Below are 14,903 nucleotides of genomic sequence, written 5' to 3'. Positions count from 1 at the left end.
CTAGAGTTAGGCCTGGCACCTAGAGAGGGCTCAATGAACGAATAAATCCAAGACATATCCCATAAACAAATGCATAGATAAGCCTACATGCATATTCACGGATGCAATGTTCCCTTACATACCCATATCCAAGCCCTCTCCCAGCCCAGCAGTCACATACATATATATATATACACTGGCACACACCCAGCCAAGAAAGTCAGATGTACACACACCTAGTTCCAAATGCGGACACACTGCAGATAGGGGTTACCTAGCACCCCCGTGGTGAGTTGGTGGTAGCAGCCGGCTGGTAACTGTCCATCAGGTCAGGCCTGCAGAAGAATGAAGTGGGCATGTGCATGAATGCAGGCATTGGGGTCCTGAGGCAATGGGCAGTGAGGAGCTGGGCTGGCAGCAGGACAGGGCCAAGGTAACTATGTGGATTGGAGAGGGGGTGGGATAGGCCATGTAGTCCTTTTCTCTGGTTTCTTCCTGCCAGCTGGGGAGGTGACAGTAGAGGTACAGGCTATGAGGCTACTTCGAATCCAAAGACTTTAGCGGGGGAATAGTCTGAGAGGTCAGACTTCCCTGCTTGAGATGAAAACAGTCTGAGCAGAGGAATTAGTAGGTGCTAAGATCCCATCCCCAGCCTACAGCAGGGTGTCCTATCTTGCCAATCTTCTTTAATGGTGAGACAGAAGGGGACTTGTGAGGAGTAACCACCTGGAAAGGAGTCTAAAAAGCATGCTATTCTTCCTTCCACCCAAGGAGCTTCAGGCTGTCCCTAGCAATTGCACTTAGGCATCCTCCTCCATGTCCCCACCCAAAGTCACAAGCAGACAAACAATTCAGCTACTCTCTTACTTCCCCACCCAAGACCTAACACCAGGGGTACCAGCTCAGATTGCTCAGCTGGGCTGATAGGCTGGAGGCTGGGTAGGGGCAGGAATCTCACTGACAAAAACAGGACCAAGTCTCCCAGTCATTCTGACCACCCAAAGCTCCTCCAACCCAAGCCTAGGCAAGGACCCCTCCCGCTCCCCCTATAGTCTGATCTGGGGCCTACCATCCCAGGAAACCTGCTTCAGGAAGGCCACCTGTCTGGCAGCCCCATCGCAGTTGGGGGTGAGGAACAACTGTCCCAGAGGAAAAGGAAGTCAACTTTCGAGTGAGACAGGGCCAGTCTGGGACAGGAGGAGCAATGGCAGAAGAGTGAGGGGAAATGTGAGATGAGACTGAAGGGGGGATCCACAAGCTTAATTCCTACTTCCTTCCTAATAACTGGTCTTAGGGACTGTAGGAAAGGGAGGGTGGGGAGACTGCTTGGGACTGAGTTGTTATTAGGCATCAATGACCAACCAAGACAACACTCTCAAACCAAAAAGTCTCTTTATTGATCGGTACCATACATGACTCAAATGGCCCAAAAAAAAAAAAAAAAAAAAAAAAAAAAAAGGCATTACATTTGGGGTGGGACATCCATCTTCCCCACCCCTTCCCTCAGCTCCTGACACAATACCCTCCCAACAGTGACAGCTGGAGTAAGGAAACTGGGTGTGGGGGACCCCAGAATCCAGAAGGAAGAGTGGGGGAGAGAGGTGGTGCTAACACTTCTGGAACTGGCCACAGGAAAAGGCAGCGAAGCCACAGAGCTGGGCCCAGACCCATGGGACCCTACTCCTGGCCTTACCCTGGGCCCAGAGCGTGTCCAACTGTGAAACAGAGCTGAGGATCCTGGCTGCTTCCCCCCTCCCTTCTATGAGGAAGGGAATGGAAGGGCTATTGGAGATGAAGACCCTTTACTTCAGCTGGGGAACAGAGGTCTATTGCTCCCAGGTGGGCTTGGAGCTGGGCCATCCTCCGTGGCTCCTTCCCCTCTGTGGAGGACAGGGGAGGACTAGATACAGTTTGAGGAGTTGAAGGGAAGAGAGTACTGGAGAGAGTGGATGAGCCCCTCCCCCTCCATCCCATGCCTGCCCCACTGAGACGAAACAAAAAACACTGCGACAAACAAGGCGCTCCCTTCCCTCCACACTTCCTGAGGGAGGGAGCCTCCCTTCCCCCCATCCAAGACAGCTGCTCTAGTGGAGGACTTGTCAAGAATATACACACCATGGGGGAGGGGGTTGGGGGTGGAATAGTGGGAGTCACAAGCACTAGGACAGCAGGCCAGAGTCCTGGAGAATGGGGAGACAGAGACAACAGCAGGGGGTTGTCACAAAGATGAGGTCATCAATGGCCCCCTACCCCAAGGCATGCCTTCCCCAACTCCAGTCACCCCAGAGGAAAAGGGAAGAGAGATGGCAAAGTATCTCCTTGGTCTGAAGCTCTCAAACTGTATAAAATGGTAATGCATACCCCCCTACCCCCACACTCACCTCCACCTGGGCCCTAAGCCCCACATTTACCAAGAGTAGGGAGGTAGCTGGACTTTTTAATAAGGGGAAGAGGGGGTACATGAGTGATTTTTTTTTAAACTTACATTTTTAATAATATTATTTTTTAAAAAACTTGGGAGCTGGGACAGGTGGCTGCAGGGAGGAGCCAGAGCTTTACCCCTCTACTACCAGCCACCTAAGGGAAGGTTTAGGAAAGGGGCACTCAACCAAGCCCCATAACTTTAAGTCCCTAAGGGTTGTGGGATAAACAACCCCAGGCTTGAAGGGGGTGGGATCAGGAGGATGGGGAACCCAGAACCTGGGGTGAAGATGGAGGCAAATGCCCTGGGGGGTGGTCAGGACATTTCTCAGAGGCCCAGGGTCCACGTAGGCATCCACATGAGTACCCCCTTCCCCCAAAAGGCTCTGCAGAGGCCAGGCCCAGCCCAGGGCCACTGGGGGGCAAATCTTGGCACCTGCCCCCAGCGAGTCCAGTTCCTCCCTGAAGTGGGTGGATGGAGGCTGCCCATTTTAGATGCTCAGTCTCTTCATTCTGTCTTCTGCTCCCTGGGACTGCGAGGGGTGGGGCAGGCAGGCAGAGCGCTGGGTGGCCATGGCAAGGCCTTTACTGGGAGGCCTGTGACGTGGGGTTCTCCGATTTGCTTTCTTGGCTGGATGGAGGCTTGCTGTTCCAGGGGCTGTTGGCGCCCAGGGCGGGGGAGTTGTTAAAGCTGTCCTCGTCGTCAATGCCGTTGGCCGCGTCAAACTGGGTGTTCTCCAGCCGGGTGATGAGCCTCTCGTCCTCGTCCCCGAACTCCCCGCCCATCAGGGTGGGCTCCCCCACCACCATCACATCCTGAGAGTGGCGGAGGTCCCCAAACATAATCGGGGCAGGGGCTCGCCCGGCCCAGGGCAGCAGAGAGCCCCAATACCCACCTAGGAAACTCAACACCCCCAACCCCTTCTCACCCAAATTTAAAACCCCAACTCCTCTGACACCCTCAGTCCCTGGAATCCTTCCCACTGAAGGACTGCAGAGCATCACAGCCTTTAACCCACAAACACTAGATTCTAGAAGTCAATCTACTCCTCTCGCTCCCTAGTTCATCTCCCCCAAACTTCAGGGGGCTCCTAAACTTCTGTCCACATATAAGACAGAGGAAGCAGATAAAAAAAAACCACCAATGGGGAAAGCGTGTGCATGTGCATATGTGCATATTCTAGATTCGCACACATTCAAATTCATGTGTCCCTCTGTCAGTGTGTGTGTCTGATGGTATGTGTGCCTCTAAGCTGTCTATCCTGAACATCCATGTTCTCAGGGCTGTCTCTGTCCTCTTTATGTCCTGGTGTTCTGTCTAGGTCTGTGATCACAACCATGGCATGTGACTGACAAGGACTCTCATCAGTGACAGGAGCCAGCCCATGCTGGCAGAGTACACCAGAAAAAACTGTCTTTGCTTCTCTGCCTGCTAGTGAGCTCAGGCTGGGACAGGGTCAAGGGTTAGGGGTCAGCAGTAGGGCAGCCCAGAAGAGAGAAGAAAGCCGAGATGCTTACAGGTACCTGGCTGGAGAGGGCGAAGGTGCTGGCTGGGCTTTTCTTCTTGCTGTTGCTGTTGTTGGTGTTGCCACCCCCCGAGCTCATGGTGCTGCCCCCTGACATCTTTCGTTTCCGCCGCTTGCTGGGCTGCTGCCGTGCGGGCTCCGCTGTGCCAGGGAAAGGAAATTCAGGAGGGGCAAGACCTCAGGCCCCCTGTTCCCCATTCTGACTCCAAAGGAGCCTGAGCCTACCCTGATCCCAACCTTGCAGAACCAGGAGCAAGGAAGGGGCTTCGCAAGGAGAGAGAAAAGGCGCTGGGAAGCGTCATCAGATGCTGATAAGAGGAGGGGCAGGTGAAGGTACTCACCGGGGGGTGCTACCATGCGCTGCCACTTCTGGAAAAGGCAGGTCTTGAGGCAGTCACGGGGGCTGAGGCTGTAGGTCTTGTGGCGGGACATGAGCTCCTGCATGGGCTCGAGTATCACACAGAGCTGAAGGGAGACCGGGAGGTGGGTGGTCAGGGGAAGAGCAGACATGCAGCTGACACCCAATGGGATGGGGCAGAAACTGGGTGATCAAGGACTCACTCGGAGGTAGTTGAGAGTGGAATTGGACAGCCCACACCGGGTGATATTTTTGGAGAGCTGATCCAACATCTGGGGGTCCTGGGCCTAGATGAGGAGAAAGGAAAGAACACTAGCACCTGGGCTGCATCTGCTCATCTGCCCTATCACTCGAGCCTCACGACACTCCTAAGAGAGAAGAGGGGCTATTACGAAACCCATTTTTCAGATGAAGATCGTCAAACCCTCTGTCTGAGGTCGCGGTCAAAAAATGACAGACCTTGTTCCAGCCACCCTTCCCACTGCCTGCCCTTTGCATCTTGGGTCCTTTGCATCTTGGGTCCCACCCACAACTCACATGCATGGCAAGGATGCTGCGGGGGATGAGCTCTCGGTGCTGCCGGATGCTGAAGTGCCACGTCTTTATCCGCATCATGTCGTCAAACATGAACTCTAGGTACAACCGGCCCTCCACACACACCTGGAGACAAGCTTGTCACATCTCTGCCCCCTCCCCACGTCCCTGAAAGTATACCTGTTCTCCCATTTGCTCACAACTCTCCCACTGAATATATTTCTGCCACCTGCCCATAAATCTGGGTGATAACTGACAAAGACCATTCCCTCATACACCAGTCACTCCCCCGGCCCTTACACACACACACACACACACACACACACACACAGCAGAAATGTTGAACAGACCCTTGTCCTCTTCCCAAGTAGCTAATGATATACTCATCTGCTACAAGGTCAATGAGGGCAGGCTCTCGTTCATGGTGTACCCCTGCGGCCCAGAAAACCATCATGTACAAACTCAGTAAATGCCTGATGGATGCTGCAGGATGCCTGCCCTCCCTTCTCCTCTTGCCACTTCCCATTTTGCCTCCCTGGGGAATAGCTGGGTTATATTTTGGGAGAAAGGAAGGGAATAAAACCCAGGTGCTTCAGTGTTCCACATCCAGCTGGGTTGCTGACCTGGGTGAACATGGGTTTGCCGTGCTGGGTCACCATGCTGCCTTGGTCACAGTCGAGGGACACAAAGTTGCTGTGGAATGCCTCCTTGGGATGCTTAAGCACATAGTACAGCTCCGTAGCACCCCCTTCAAAGATGCTGCGGAAGTAGCGTGGGATCAAGGTCCGGCCAATGGCTGTAGAGATGGGACAAACTCAGTAGAACAGAAGGACCACCAAAGGGGTCAAGCAGATGCCATCATTGCCAAAACAGATCCCCAGAGACAAATACCTACTCCCAGTCCTTAGATGGACACAGGAAGTATTACTCTCACAGCAGAACCAGCAGGACCCCCAGAGGCCACTCACTATATCTCTTTGGTCCATCCTCCAGGCAGAAAGTGATGGTTAACATGGCATCATCCTCAAAGAACTCAGTTGTGAAAGCATCCCACCAGAGATTGTCACACTCCTAAGGAGCACAGGGCAGGAAGTTTGTTTGTGTGTGTGTGTGTGTGTGTGTGTGTGTGTGTGTGTGTCAGAAGACAACCCACAGGGGTTCCCAGATGGTCCTCCCCCTCCCAACCCTTTTCCCCTGACCATACCTCTGTCCAGTTTTGAAGCCGTTTGTTAAGCTCAAATATTCTGTAGTCAGTTTGGTTGCCATATGGTGTGTGCCTCCTGGGGGAAGTAAAGAAGGGAGGTCAGTAGGAAAAGAGCCTCCCCACCCCCCCCACTTCTGCCTTCACCCATATAATGGAAAGCACCTCCCTCCTCACTGGACCCCACTTACCCAATCCCAGGCTCCAAGTATGTAGGCGGGTACATGGGAGTTGGGCTGTGTAAGGGAAGAGGCTATGAGAATGGGGGTGGAAGACAGGAATTATTGGGGAGTGTCACTCCCTCCCCCTTTCAGGCAGGACTCCATCTGAAGAAGGGATGGGAAGTGGATAAGACTCACCCCACATCCCGATCTAGCATGGTGCCGGGATGGAAGGGGGGGAAGGCGTTGCCGTTCGGGGGCTCCTTCGGTGAGTACAGCTTGAATGACTTTGAGGAACAACCTAGAAGGCAAAGGAAGAAAGGGTCCCCTTAGTCCCAAGGATCTTTCCTGGAAGTCTCCTAGACTGTGTGGACAGGGACTGGTCTTCCAGAGCCCCCAGAATGGGTGGACTAGGGGAGGGGGATGACCTTGAGGAACACCTACCTCTGCTTCTAATCTAGCTTCAATTTTTTTTTTATCATGAAACTAGAAATACTCAGCCCTAATACCTAAGACCCCATTTCTTCATGTGGCTGAGCCCTGGATGACAAAATTGAAGCTGGGAAGAAATGTCAATACCACAGAATAAACGAATATCCAAGCATTAGAATCTAATTTTGATAAATCCCCTGTTCGTCTGTATCATATTGTTCAATCATCACAACTACCTTGTGAGGTAGCAGGGTCAACTCTAAAACCCCCATTTTACAGATGAGGCAACGGAAAGCTTAAGGGAACTTGCCAAGATCATAGAGCTAGTAACTGGCAGAGCTAGGACTTGAGCCTAGATCTGATTCCTATATCCTGTAGTATTTCCACCCCTCTATTGCCCTCTGGAGACCAAGCTGGAGGAGGGGAAAAGGGGGGGGGATTTGCCAACTCCCTGCCCCTCCTCCACTCCCAGGGTCTCAGGAGGGCAGGGGATAGAAAGATAAAGGGGAGTGGGTGCCTGCTGGGTGCCTCCCATTAGATAACCAGTTGGGCCTTCTGCCTCCCCCACCAACGGCCACTCCCTTATCAGCCCAGCCCCCTCCCCCACACCCACCATGGGTCTAGTATTGTCTCCAAACCAGAAACCCAAAGCCTCAACCTCCTTTCATTTCTGAGACTTGCAGTGGGGGAGGGAGACAGACAGGCCTCCAATGGATTCCACTCTACTTACAAACTTAGGCCTGGGAAGGAACCTAGGTTCCAGGGGGCTCAGTCTAGGAGGCAAGTGGTAACTAGACAGAGATCTCTGCTTCTGTGTCTCTGTGAATGTGCACATGTGTCCCCTATCCACCTGATGTACTATTTCCTGACTGGAAGAAGTATTACATTCATAGCTGGGTATGAACCAGGCATCCCTGCAATCCTATTCCCCCCTCCCAACCAGATAGGTGGGGAAACTGAGGCACGGCAACAAAGGTCCTAGCCCCAGTCATAGGTGCTTTCTGGAATCCCCAAAACTTGATTGCACATGGAAGGGTGACCATATAGGCTCTTTCTAAGCCCCCTCCCCAAATTAGATACAGAATCTCTTGTGTTCCTTAGGGGGAAGAGACAAAAGAAGACCCTGTGCCAACATGCATCATTTAATTATCTCTCCAGGGCCCCCTCCTTACAACATGAGCAAAAGGAGGGTCCCAGAGGGACCTACATTACACAGTTCCTGAAGGTGCCAAGACTCAGAGCCTGTGTGTGCCTGCACACGTGTGTGCCTCATCCTGCCTAGCAGGCTTCCACCCTCAGCTCGCCCTGACATGCCTTGCAAGAGCTGGAACCCAGCAGCCCCAGGCAGGATCAGGGTGCCTGCAACAGGCCCTCACCCTGCGCGCGATCTCTCACAGGCCACATCCACATACTCCCAGCACAGCACACTGCCTTCACAAGCCAGTCTGGACTGAATGAGGAGCCCACATCCTTAGGAAAGAGACAGTCCCCCCATCCCGCCAGTCCCAAGTCTCCCCACTCCATAGACAAGTAGACTAAGGCCATGTTGGAAGCCCCAGCTCCCAGAGCCTACCAGAGGCCAGGTCTGGCCAATGAACCCAAGAGTCTAGATTATGAGACCTGGCCCTTGCCCCCTAGCTAGGCCATCCTTTCCCCAAAAGCATCACTGCCCCTGCCCCACAGTTTCAGGGCTACTTGAAGAAATGTGTCAGCTCAAGACCCTCAGGAGAAGAGAGGCAGCACACCTGGGTTCCTCTCTAATTCTGAAAAAAGTTTCAGAGCTTCAATTTCTTTCACCAGAGACCTGACAGACATTGCCTGGGGCTGGGTAACAGTTCTGAAGAGCTAAGGCCCAAAGCTCTGAGGCCTCTATTTACACCTCCAGTGAATGGACACAAACAAACTCAGCATCTCTTCAGAGCCATAGCAACTCCCAGTAGCCCCAGCACAAGGGCTTGGGAGTGAGAAGAGAAGGGGAGGGAACATCACCCAGACCATCTGTCCCTGTTGCTGCCTGTCCCCAGCAGCAGGGGTAGAGGGAGCAAAATGGGGGTGGGGGTGAAGGGGATGTGTCATCGGCCTTGGAGTCAGACATAGCCCCCCCCCCCCCCAACACACACACAACCTTTAGCAATCTGGGAGCCCTTGGAGGAGGAAGAAGACAGGAAGAGCCCAGAACTAGTAAAGTTTTCTCAGGATGGAAGCTGCATCCTGTGGCTGAGGGGGGCACCTCCAGCTGGGCATTTCCATGGTAACCAGCCTGACCTGAGGGCAGGCCCCCTCCCTTTAGGGGCTGACCATAGGTCAGCAGGCCTGAGAGCCCTGGCCTCTCTGAGCTGGGGCACCTCTCCCCCAGCTAGCATACCGGGCCTGGGCCAAACCCAGGATCTTCCACCCACCCCCAATAGGCTTGCAGGGTGCCCAGACTTACCTGGGAGAACTGAGGGGGCCAGGAGAGGTGCAGGGAGCGGCTGGAAGCCCAGAGGGGCCTTGGCAGGGGTGAGAACTGAGGGGGCCAACTTCAGCCGCTCATGTCCCGAGTGGGACAGGCAGGCCTGGCTGGGAGCTCCACTCCGCGGGCCGCACAAAGACTCGCACGCACAGCCTTGGCCCGCCCCGCGGCGGCCACAGCCCCGGGGGAAAGTTACAATGGCCACTGGGCCGGGGGCTGGGGGCCAGGGGGCCGGCCTGGGGGGCGGGGGGCCGCGGGGAGTCCGGAGCCTTCTTTGTTTGCAAGGTTTCCCTCAACAATGGCTGCTCCGCTCTTTCCTCTCTCCTCCTCCTCCTCCTCGGCTCTCCCCGCCACCGCCTCTCGCTGCCTCTGCCTCCAAGCAGCCCGCCCGCCCTCCCCAGGCCAGCAGGCCCCTCCGCCGGGGCAGCAGGAGAGGCAGGGCCCGGCACTCACACTCACTCACACTTGCACACGCACAGACACACGCAGCGCCCGCCGGCTCCCTTCCTTTTCTCCCTTTCTATCCCTCCCTCCCCGCTCGCTCTCCGATCTCCGAGCCTCTCTCAGAATGAGGCCCCAGGGCGGGCGGAGGGTGGAGCTGCCCCCACCGGCCCCGCCCCCTCCCTGCGAGGAAAGAGGAAGAGGGAGAGAGGGAGGGAGGGAGAGACGGAGGCAGGCAGGGAGGACTGCTGAGAAAAACAAAAGAGAGACAGAGACGGAGAGAGACGAGAGAGACGAGAGAGACAGAGAGAGAGAGAGAGAGAGATGGAGACAGAACACATCGGGCCTGGAGAGACCTGGATGGAGGGGAGGTGTGTGGGGCCAGGACCTGAAATGCCTCCAGCCCCCCTCCCCCCTCCCCAAGCCTGGTGCTTAGGGGTAAGCAGGCCACCCTGAGCCACTGGCAGGGATGGAGAAGGGTGCTCTCCTCTCTGGAGACTCCCAGAATCTTCAAACTGCCTCCCCAATGTCCCCCAAATCTCTCTTCCTCTCCCCTGTGATCTCTCAGGTGGAAGGCTGGCCGGAGCTGCCACTCTGGGCTTCAGCCGCTGGTGAAATCCCAGAGCAGCTGGGGGGAGCCTCCAGGGGGTTATTTTTGACAGAGATACACTCTGCTTCAGTGGGTAAACAGTGACTGGAGGGAGGGGGACACTCCAGGCTCCCTGTCCCCAACCCAGCTAAGCTCCTAACCCCCTTCCCTAGCCCCCAACCACCCGAGTCTCTTGGGTGCAAGGGAGAGAGGCACTGTCAGAGCTAGGAAAGGCCCATCTGCCCACCCAAGGGTCCCCAGAAAGGACCTAGTCTGCTGCTGAATCCTCCCCCCAACCCAGGGAAAAAAAGGTATGTGGTTACTGAAGTAGGGCCTGTTCTCCAAAGCAAGGGGGAGATCCCAAGAGAGGAGGTGTTTCTAAAACTTGGGTAGTGGTCCAGGCCCTACTACCTGGATAGAAAGGAAAAAGGACACACACGGACACACACACACAGAGGGGGTACAGTCATATAGACCTCCTACTGCTTTGCAATTTGAGTCTCTGCTCCTTATTCCCTGCCCCCCCAACCACATTCACACAGCCCCACAGCAAGATTTCTCATGCCATACACACTGGTTGATCGTGCAATAATATTGCACCTGGCTCTGTGAACATCCTCCACAGATAAATAACACATCTTACTTTCACATAAATCAGTACCTGATACTTCAAATGCTAAATAAACCCAAACCCAGGACACACACACATACATAGTCTATGACAGCCCTGACTTCTGTACACACTGGGACCTGTGACACATGCCCTTTGACCCCAGTACACACACCCAAACTGCATTATACCCCCAGAACCTGTGACAGACTATTACATACACACCCTGTTTGTTACCCAGGAACTTACCCCATAAACCACCCTCCCTGAAACCTGCATCCATTCTCCATCATGGTCTGACCATATGATATGCTCCAGCTTTCACAAACAGACTGAAATGTATGACATTCAGCCAGACCCTGCAACATACTCCCTACAGCCAGGAACTGATACATTCCATTGACTCCCAAATTAACAGCCCAACTCCGAGATGACCACACTTCTCCCCTACTGATAGGACAACTCCTGTCATTTGTTTCGTGCCTTTAAACTTTCCAAAGTGCATTCATAGCCAGTACCTCAAGAGATCCTTACTGAATACAGGGCCAAATGTGATGCTAACTTGAACAGATCAGTGAGACAGGATGGCCTGAACTGGAACCCGGGACTTCCAACCCCACTCATACAAGCCCAGCCCTGGGGCACTGCAGCCATTCCTATTCCCTTCCCCCTCCAAGGAATGGCCACTCCAGGCCCCAAATGACTGTCTGCATGAGGAAGAGGGATGGGTGTGTGCTCTGGCTTCTGTCCCCAGTTTAGAGCTCAGAACTCCCACCCAGTTTGTCTCCTCGAATTTCAGAAAGAAAGGCCCCTAAATACCAAGATGTATCAGGACTCTAGCCCATTACTCAAAAAGGGGCCCTGCTCCTGGTTCCCCTTCTCTAGCAAGTCTGCTCCTCTCTCAGTTCTGACTTAATTCCCCGACTTGCACAGGAGCAGAAGAGGTCCAGCTAAAGAAAGCAAATCTAAGTTGGAGTTAGAAGGCCCTAAATTTGGGGGGGGGGGGCACTGGGGAGAAAGCAGGGAGCAGCAAAGAATGACAAAGGTGATGAAGGAGAAAAGAGGAAGAGTACCAGTCCTGGAGGTGGAACTCTGAAGGGCAGCAGCCTGTCCCAACCCACAGGATAAGGTACCAGCACTGCCCCCTGCCCGGGCCCCTGGGGCTCCCTGACCCAGGCCTCCAGTGTGCCTGCCCCCCTTCCTTTGTCTGTGCCCGGCCTCCCGTTGGCCTGGCGCTCTGCCATCCTCCTCTCCTGGCTCCCAGCCGCCACCACTGCTGCCTCCTCCCCTCCCCCTACTCCTCCCTGCCTTAACCCTTCTGAGCCACATGCTGCCCCAGACAGGCCCTGGCTCCCTCAGCAACCTGCCCTGCCCCAGTGATGCCCTTTAGCAGAGGTTCTCCTTGCTTCTGACCAAATCTTCAGAAGCTATTACCTACCCCAGAAGCACTATGGGAGCTGGGGGGGTGGGGGTGTGTATGCGTGTATCTTGTGGTGTTTCCTTCCGCGTTTGCATGTGTGTGGGTCTGCCTGTGCTCTGGCTTCCCTCAGTCACATGTGTGGGGCATGTGCTGTCTCTGCTGGGCTGGGGGAGGAGGAGGAGCCGGGAGACAGCAGAGCACAAAGGAGAGACTCAGGCAGGCAGGCAGGCAGCAGGCAGGCGGCCTGCCAGGGCGCCTCGGCCCCCACCCCAGGCCTGCTCAAGTTGGGGGGTGGGTCTTTGGGCCTGGACTGTACACACTGCCATGATGCCCTTGTATTCAACCATGTGCTCCCACCCATCCATACAAGCCTGGTCCCCTCCCTTACTCCAACTCCTAACATTCCCCACCACCAGGCCACTCTCAGGCCCCTCCCCATTTGGTTCTCCTTGAAGTCTAACCTCCATCCATTCTCTGTGGTATCAATCCATACAACTTCTTCACATTCAGGGAAAAAACACCCCACTCTTAGCCATCTTATGCTCCCCTTTCCTCCAGCCAGGCCACCCAGACACACAAAAGGAACATGTCTTTTAAGGCACTGACAGAAGCTGTCCCCCCTCAAACACACCCCTGTGCATGGGTCCTCTTCCTGTCCCCATGCTGCTCCCAGAGAAACTGAGGGGGAAACTTTCTCCTTTCTCCTACTGGACCCAGGTACCCTGCCTCAACTTCAGGACCAACAATTCATCTACCTCCAACCTGACAACACTTCCATACCCACCTCCTACCCACTATTTGCAGGTAAGACTCAGTCCTCTAGCTTGTTCAGAGCCTTAGTTTCTGCTAAGTTCATGTGTGGTGATGGAGGATGAAGGCCATGGGGAGGACTCACAGTGTGGATGGATCTGAATGGGTACCCAGCATAGGGCAATTATAAAGAAAATACACATATAAACATGCACACCAAGCTGGAAGGAGCAGGAATGATGGGGCCAGGCAGGATTCCAGCCTGGCGAGCTCTTCTCTCTCCTCCTCTCCCCCACCCTCTACAGCAGGAGCCAGGGGTTCCCACACCCGGATATTCCAGGATCCTCAGGCTCTCTCTACCAGTCCTTCCTCCCGTAAGGGCCCCATGCCCCTTAAACGTCAGCCTCAGCAAGGCACTTTAAATGTGTACCCAGCCCAGCTTGGCCTGTGTCACATGATTTTCAAGGAAGCTTCCGCACTGGCAGCTTCCCTTGGGAATTGTGTGTATATGTTTGCGTGTGTGTGTGTGTGTGTGTGTGTGTGTGTAGTGGGGGGTTCAGCTGTAGGATATGGGGCTCCCAGAGAACGGGGCATGTGGACAAGCAAAGGATCCAAACCAGGCTAGATTCTGGGACACCTGACTTTCAGAAGAAAGCTAACTCCAGCCTGGGACAAGAGGAGATGTTGCACATAATTCAAGAACCCAGAGTCCTGAGAATGAGGATAGTGTTCTGAGGCCTTCTGAAGACTACCTCTCCAGTCACAGCCTCTTTTCTCCTGGCAGTGAGGTAGAGCCTTCCCCCTCCCCAGGAAAGAACTCAGACCCAGGCTGTCACTAGCAAGAGCTGATAAATGTTTTGGGGAGACAGGGATCTGGGCCTGAGTCCTCTCCCAAGTTCTCACTTTGGGGTCAAATATTGCTCCCCTGAACTCGACTCCCACAAATCACTCATTTCCTAACTTGCTTGGAGCTGCCATATTCCCCCTCCCACTAGGGTGGAGATGCCAGACCCCGAGGGCCCAATTATCTGCCCCCCCCTCCCCAGAGTAGCTCCTGTCCCTCAGGAGGACTAATCTTCCCTGGCAACAGGCAGGAAAATTTGGAGGGGGGGGCAAGATGGGCCCCAATCAATCCCTCCCCCCAAACACAGTCCTCAGAAACGGCCTGGAGGGGGTTATCACAAGAAAAGTAAGAGGGAATAGGCAGCAGGGAAGGGGGGGCAACCCAAACTAGCCAATCACAACTCTATGATGACCTGAGGGGGGGGTCAAAAGTCCAGACTCACTTCTGATTGGCTAACACCCTGGAATTCTGGGAATTTCAGCCCCCCAAACCCCTCCTCAATTAGCCTCCCCCACCAAAACACGCTCGCGCGCGCGCGCGCGCACACACACACACACACACACACACCACACACACACACAGACTACCCCTAGCACCCCCTCCCCTGCCTCTGGGCTGCTGCGCATTTGCATTTGGGGAGAACCCTCCCCCGGACTAAGGCCCCGCATACCCCTCTCGGCCCCCGACCTCCGCCATGTCATCGACGCCCCCCACACAAGTTCTCGCCAAACAAGGGGTGAGGGATCTGCCGGGAGGGCTAAGGAGGGAGGGGCCGGGCGGCCGCGCGCCCCACTCACCAGGACAGGCACAGCCCACTGACATCTTCACATCGCCCGCCGCTGGGGGCCCAGCCGAGTCACGGTGCCCGCCCCGCGCGGGGACAGGCCGGGCATGAGCCGCCGCCGCCGCCCGCGGCCCCGCTGCGCTCGCCGCCGGCCCGGCCCGGCCTCGGCCCGGTGCTGGCGGCCCCTGGCTGCAGCGAAGGGCCTGTCAGGCGCGGAGCAGACAGGAAGGAAGCCAGGCAGGAAGGCGAGCTGCCTCTGCGTGTGTGCGCGCGGGTGTGCGTCTCCGGAGTGTGTGTCCGTGTGTGCGCGTGTGCGTGTGCGTGTCTGTGCGCTCCCGCCTCCCTCCCCGCCGCCAGCGCCGCCGCCGCTCGCCCCCTCTCCCTCCCGCGTTCGCTCGCGC

The 14,903-nt window shown here is 55.3% G+C and overlaps 1 protein-coding gene across 3 annotated transcripts; it reads right to left on the bottom strand.

Moving 5' to 3' along the window:
* Positions 1–1,354: 1,354 nt before the first annotated feature.
* LDB1 (LIM domain binding 1) lies at positions 1,355–14,666 on the bottom strand. Of its 3 annotated transcripts, none has more exons than XM_026493960.4 (11): positions 14,516–14,666; positions 6,379–6,481; positions 6,211–6,255; positions 6,023–6,098; positions 5,787–5,889; positions 5,442–5,614; positions 4,822–4,944; positions 4,488–4,571; positions 4,268–4,391; positions 3,919–4,067; positions 1,355–3,216 (listed from the first exon to the last, which is right to left on the bottom strand). In XM_026493960.4, exons 1-11 carry the CDS (start codon positions 14,538–14,540, stop codon positions 2,986–2,988), a joined length of 1,236 nt encoding a protein of 411 aa, XP_026349745.1. In that variant the 5' UTR covers positions 14,541–14,666; the 3' UTR covers positions 1,355–2,985. The 3 variants fall into 3 exon arrangements, with proteins under 3 accessions (XP_026349745.1, XP_026349746.1, XP_057164622.1); XM_026493961.4 differs by having other exon boundaries at positions 3,925–4,067; XM_057308639.1 differs by lacking the exon at positions 14,516–14,666 and adding an exon at positions 9,044–9,235.
* Between the last annotated feature and the right edge of the window lie 237 nt (positions 14,667–14,903).

This window comes from Ursus arctos, unplaced genomic scaffold, assembly GCF_023065955.2.
Source record: "Ursus arctos isolate Adak ecotype North America unplaced genomic scaffold, UrsArc2.0 scaffold_7, whole genome shotgun sequence".
NCBI lineage: Eukaryota > Metazoa > Chordata > Mammalia > Carnivora > Ursidae > Ursus > Ursus arctos.
This window is presented reverse-complemented; position numbering and strand designations above follow the sequence as displayed.

Coding starts and splice junctions, on each gene's coding strand:
- LDB1 (XM_026493960.4), bottom strand. CDS start 14,540: ATGTCAGTGGGCTGTGCCTGTCCTG. Junction 6,256..6,378: donor ATGCTAGATCGGGATGTGGG/GTGAGTCTTATC, acceptor TCCCTTACACAG/CCCAACTCCCATGTACCCGC. Junction 3,217..3,918: donor CCCTCTCCAGCCAGGTACCT/GTAAGCATCTCG, acceptor CGCCACTCTCAG/GATGTGATGGTGGTGGGGGA.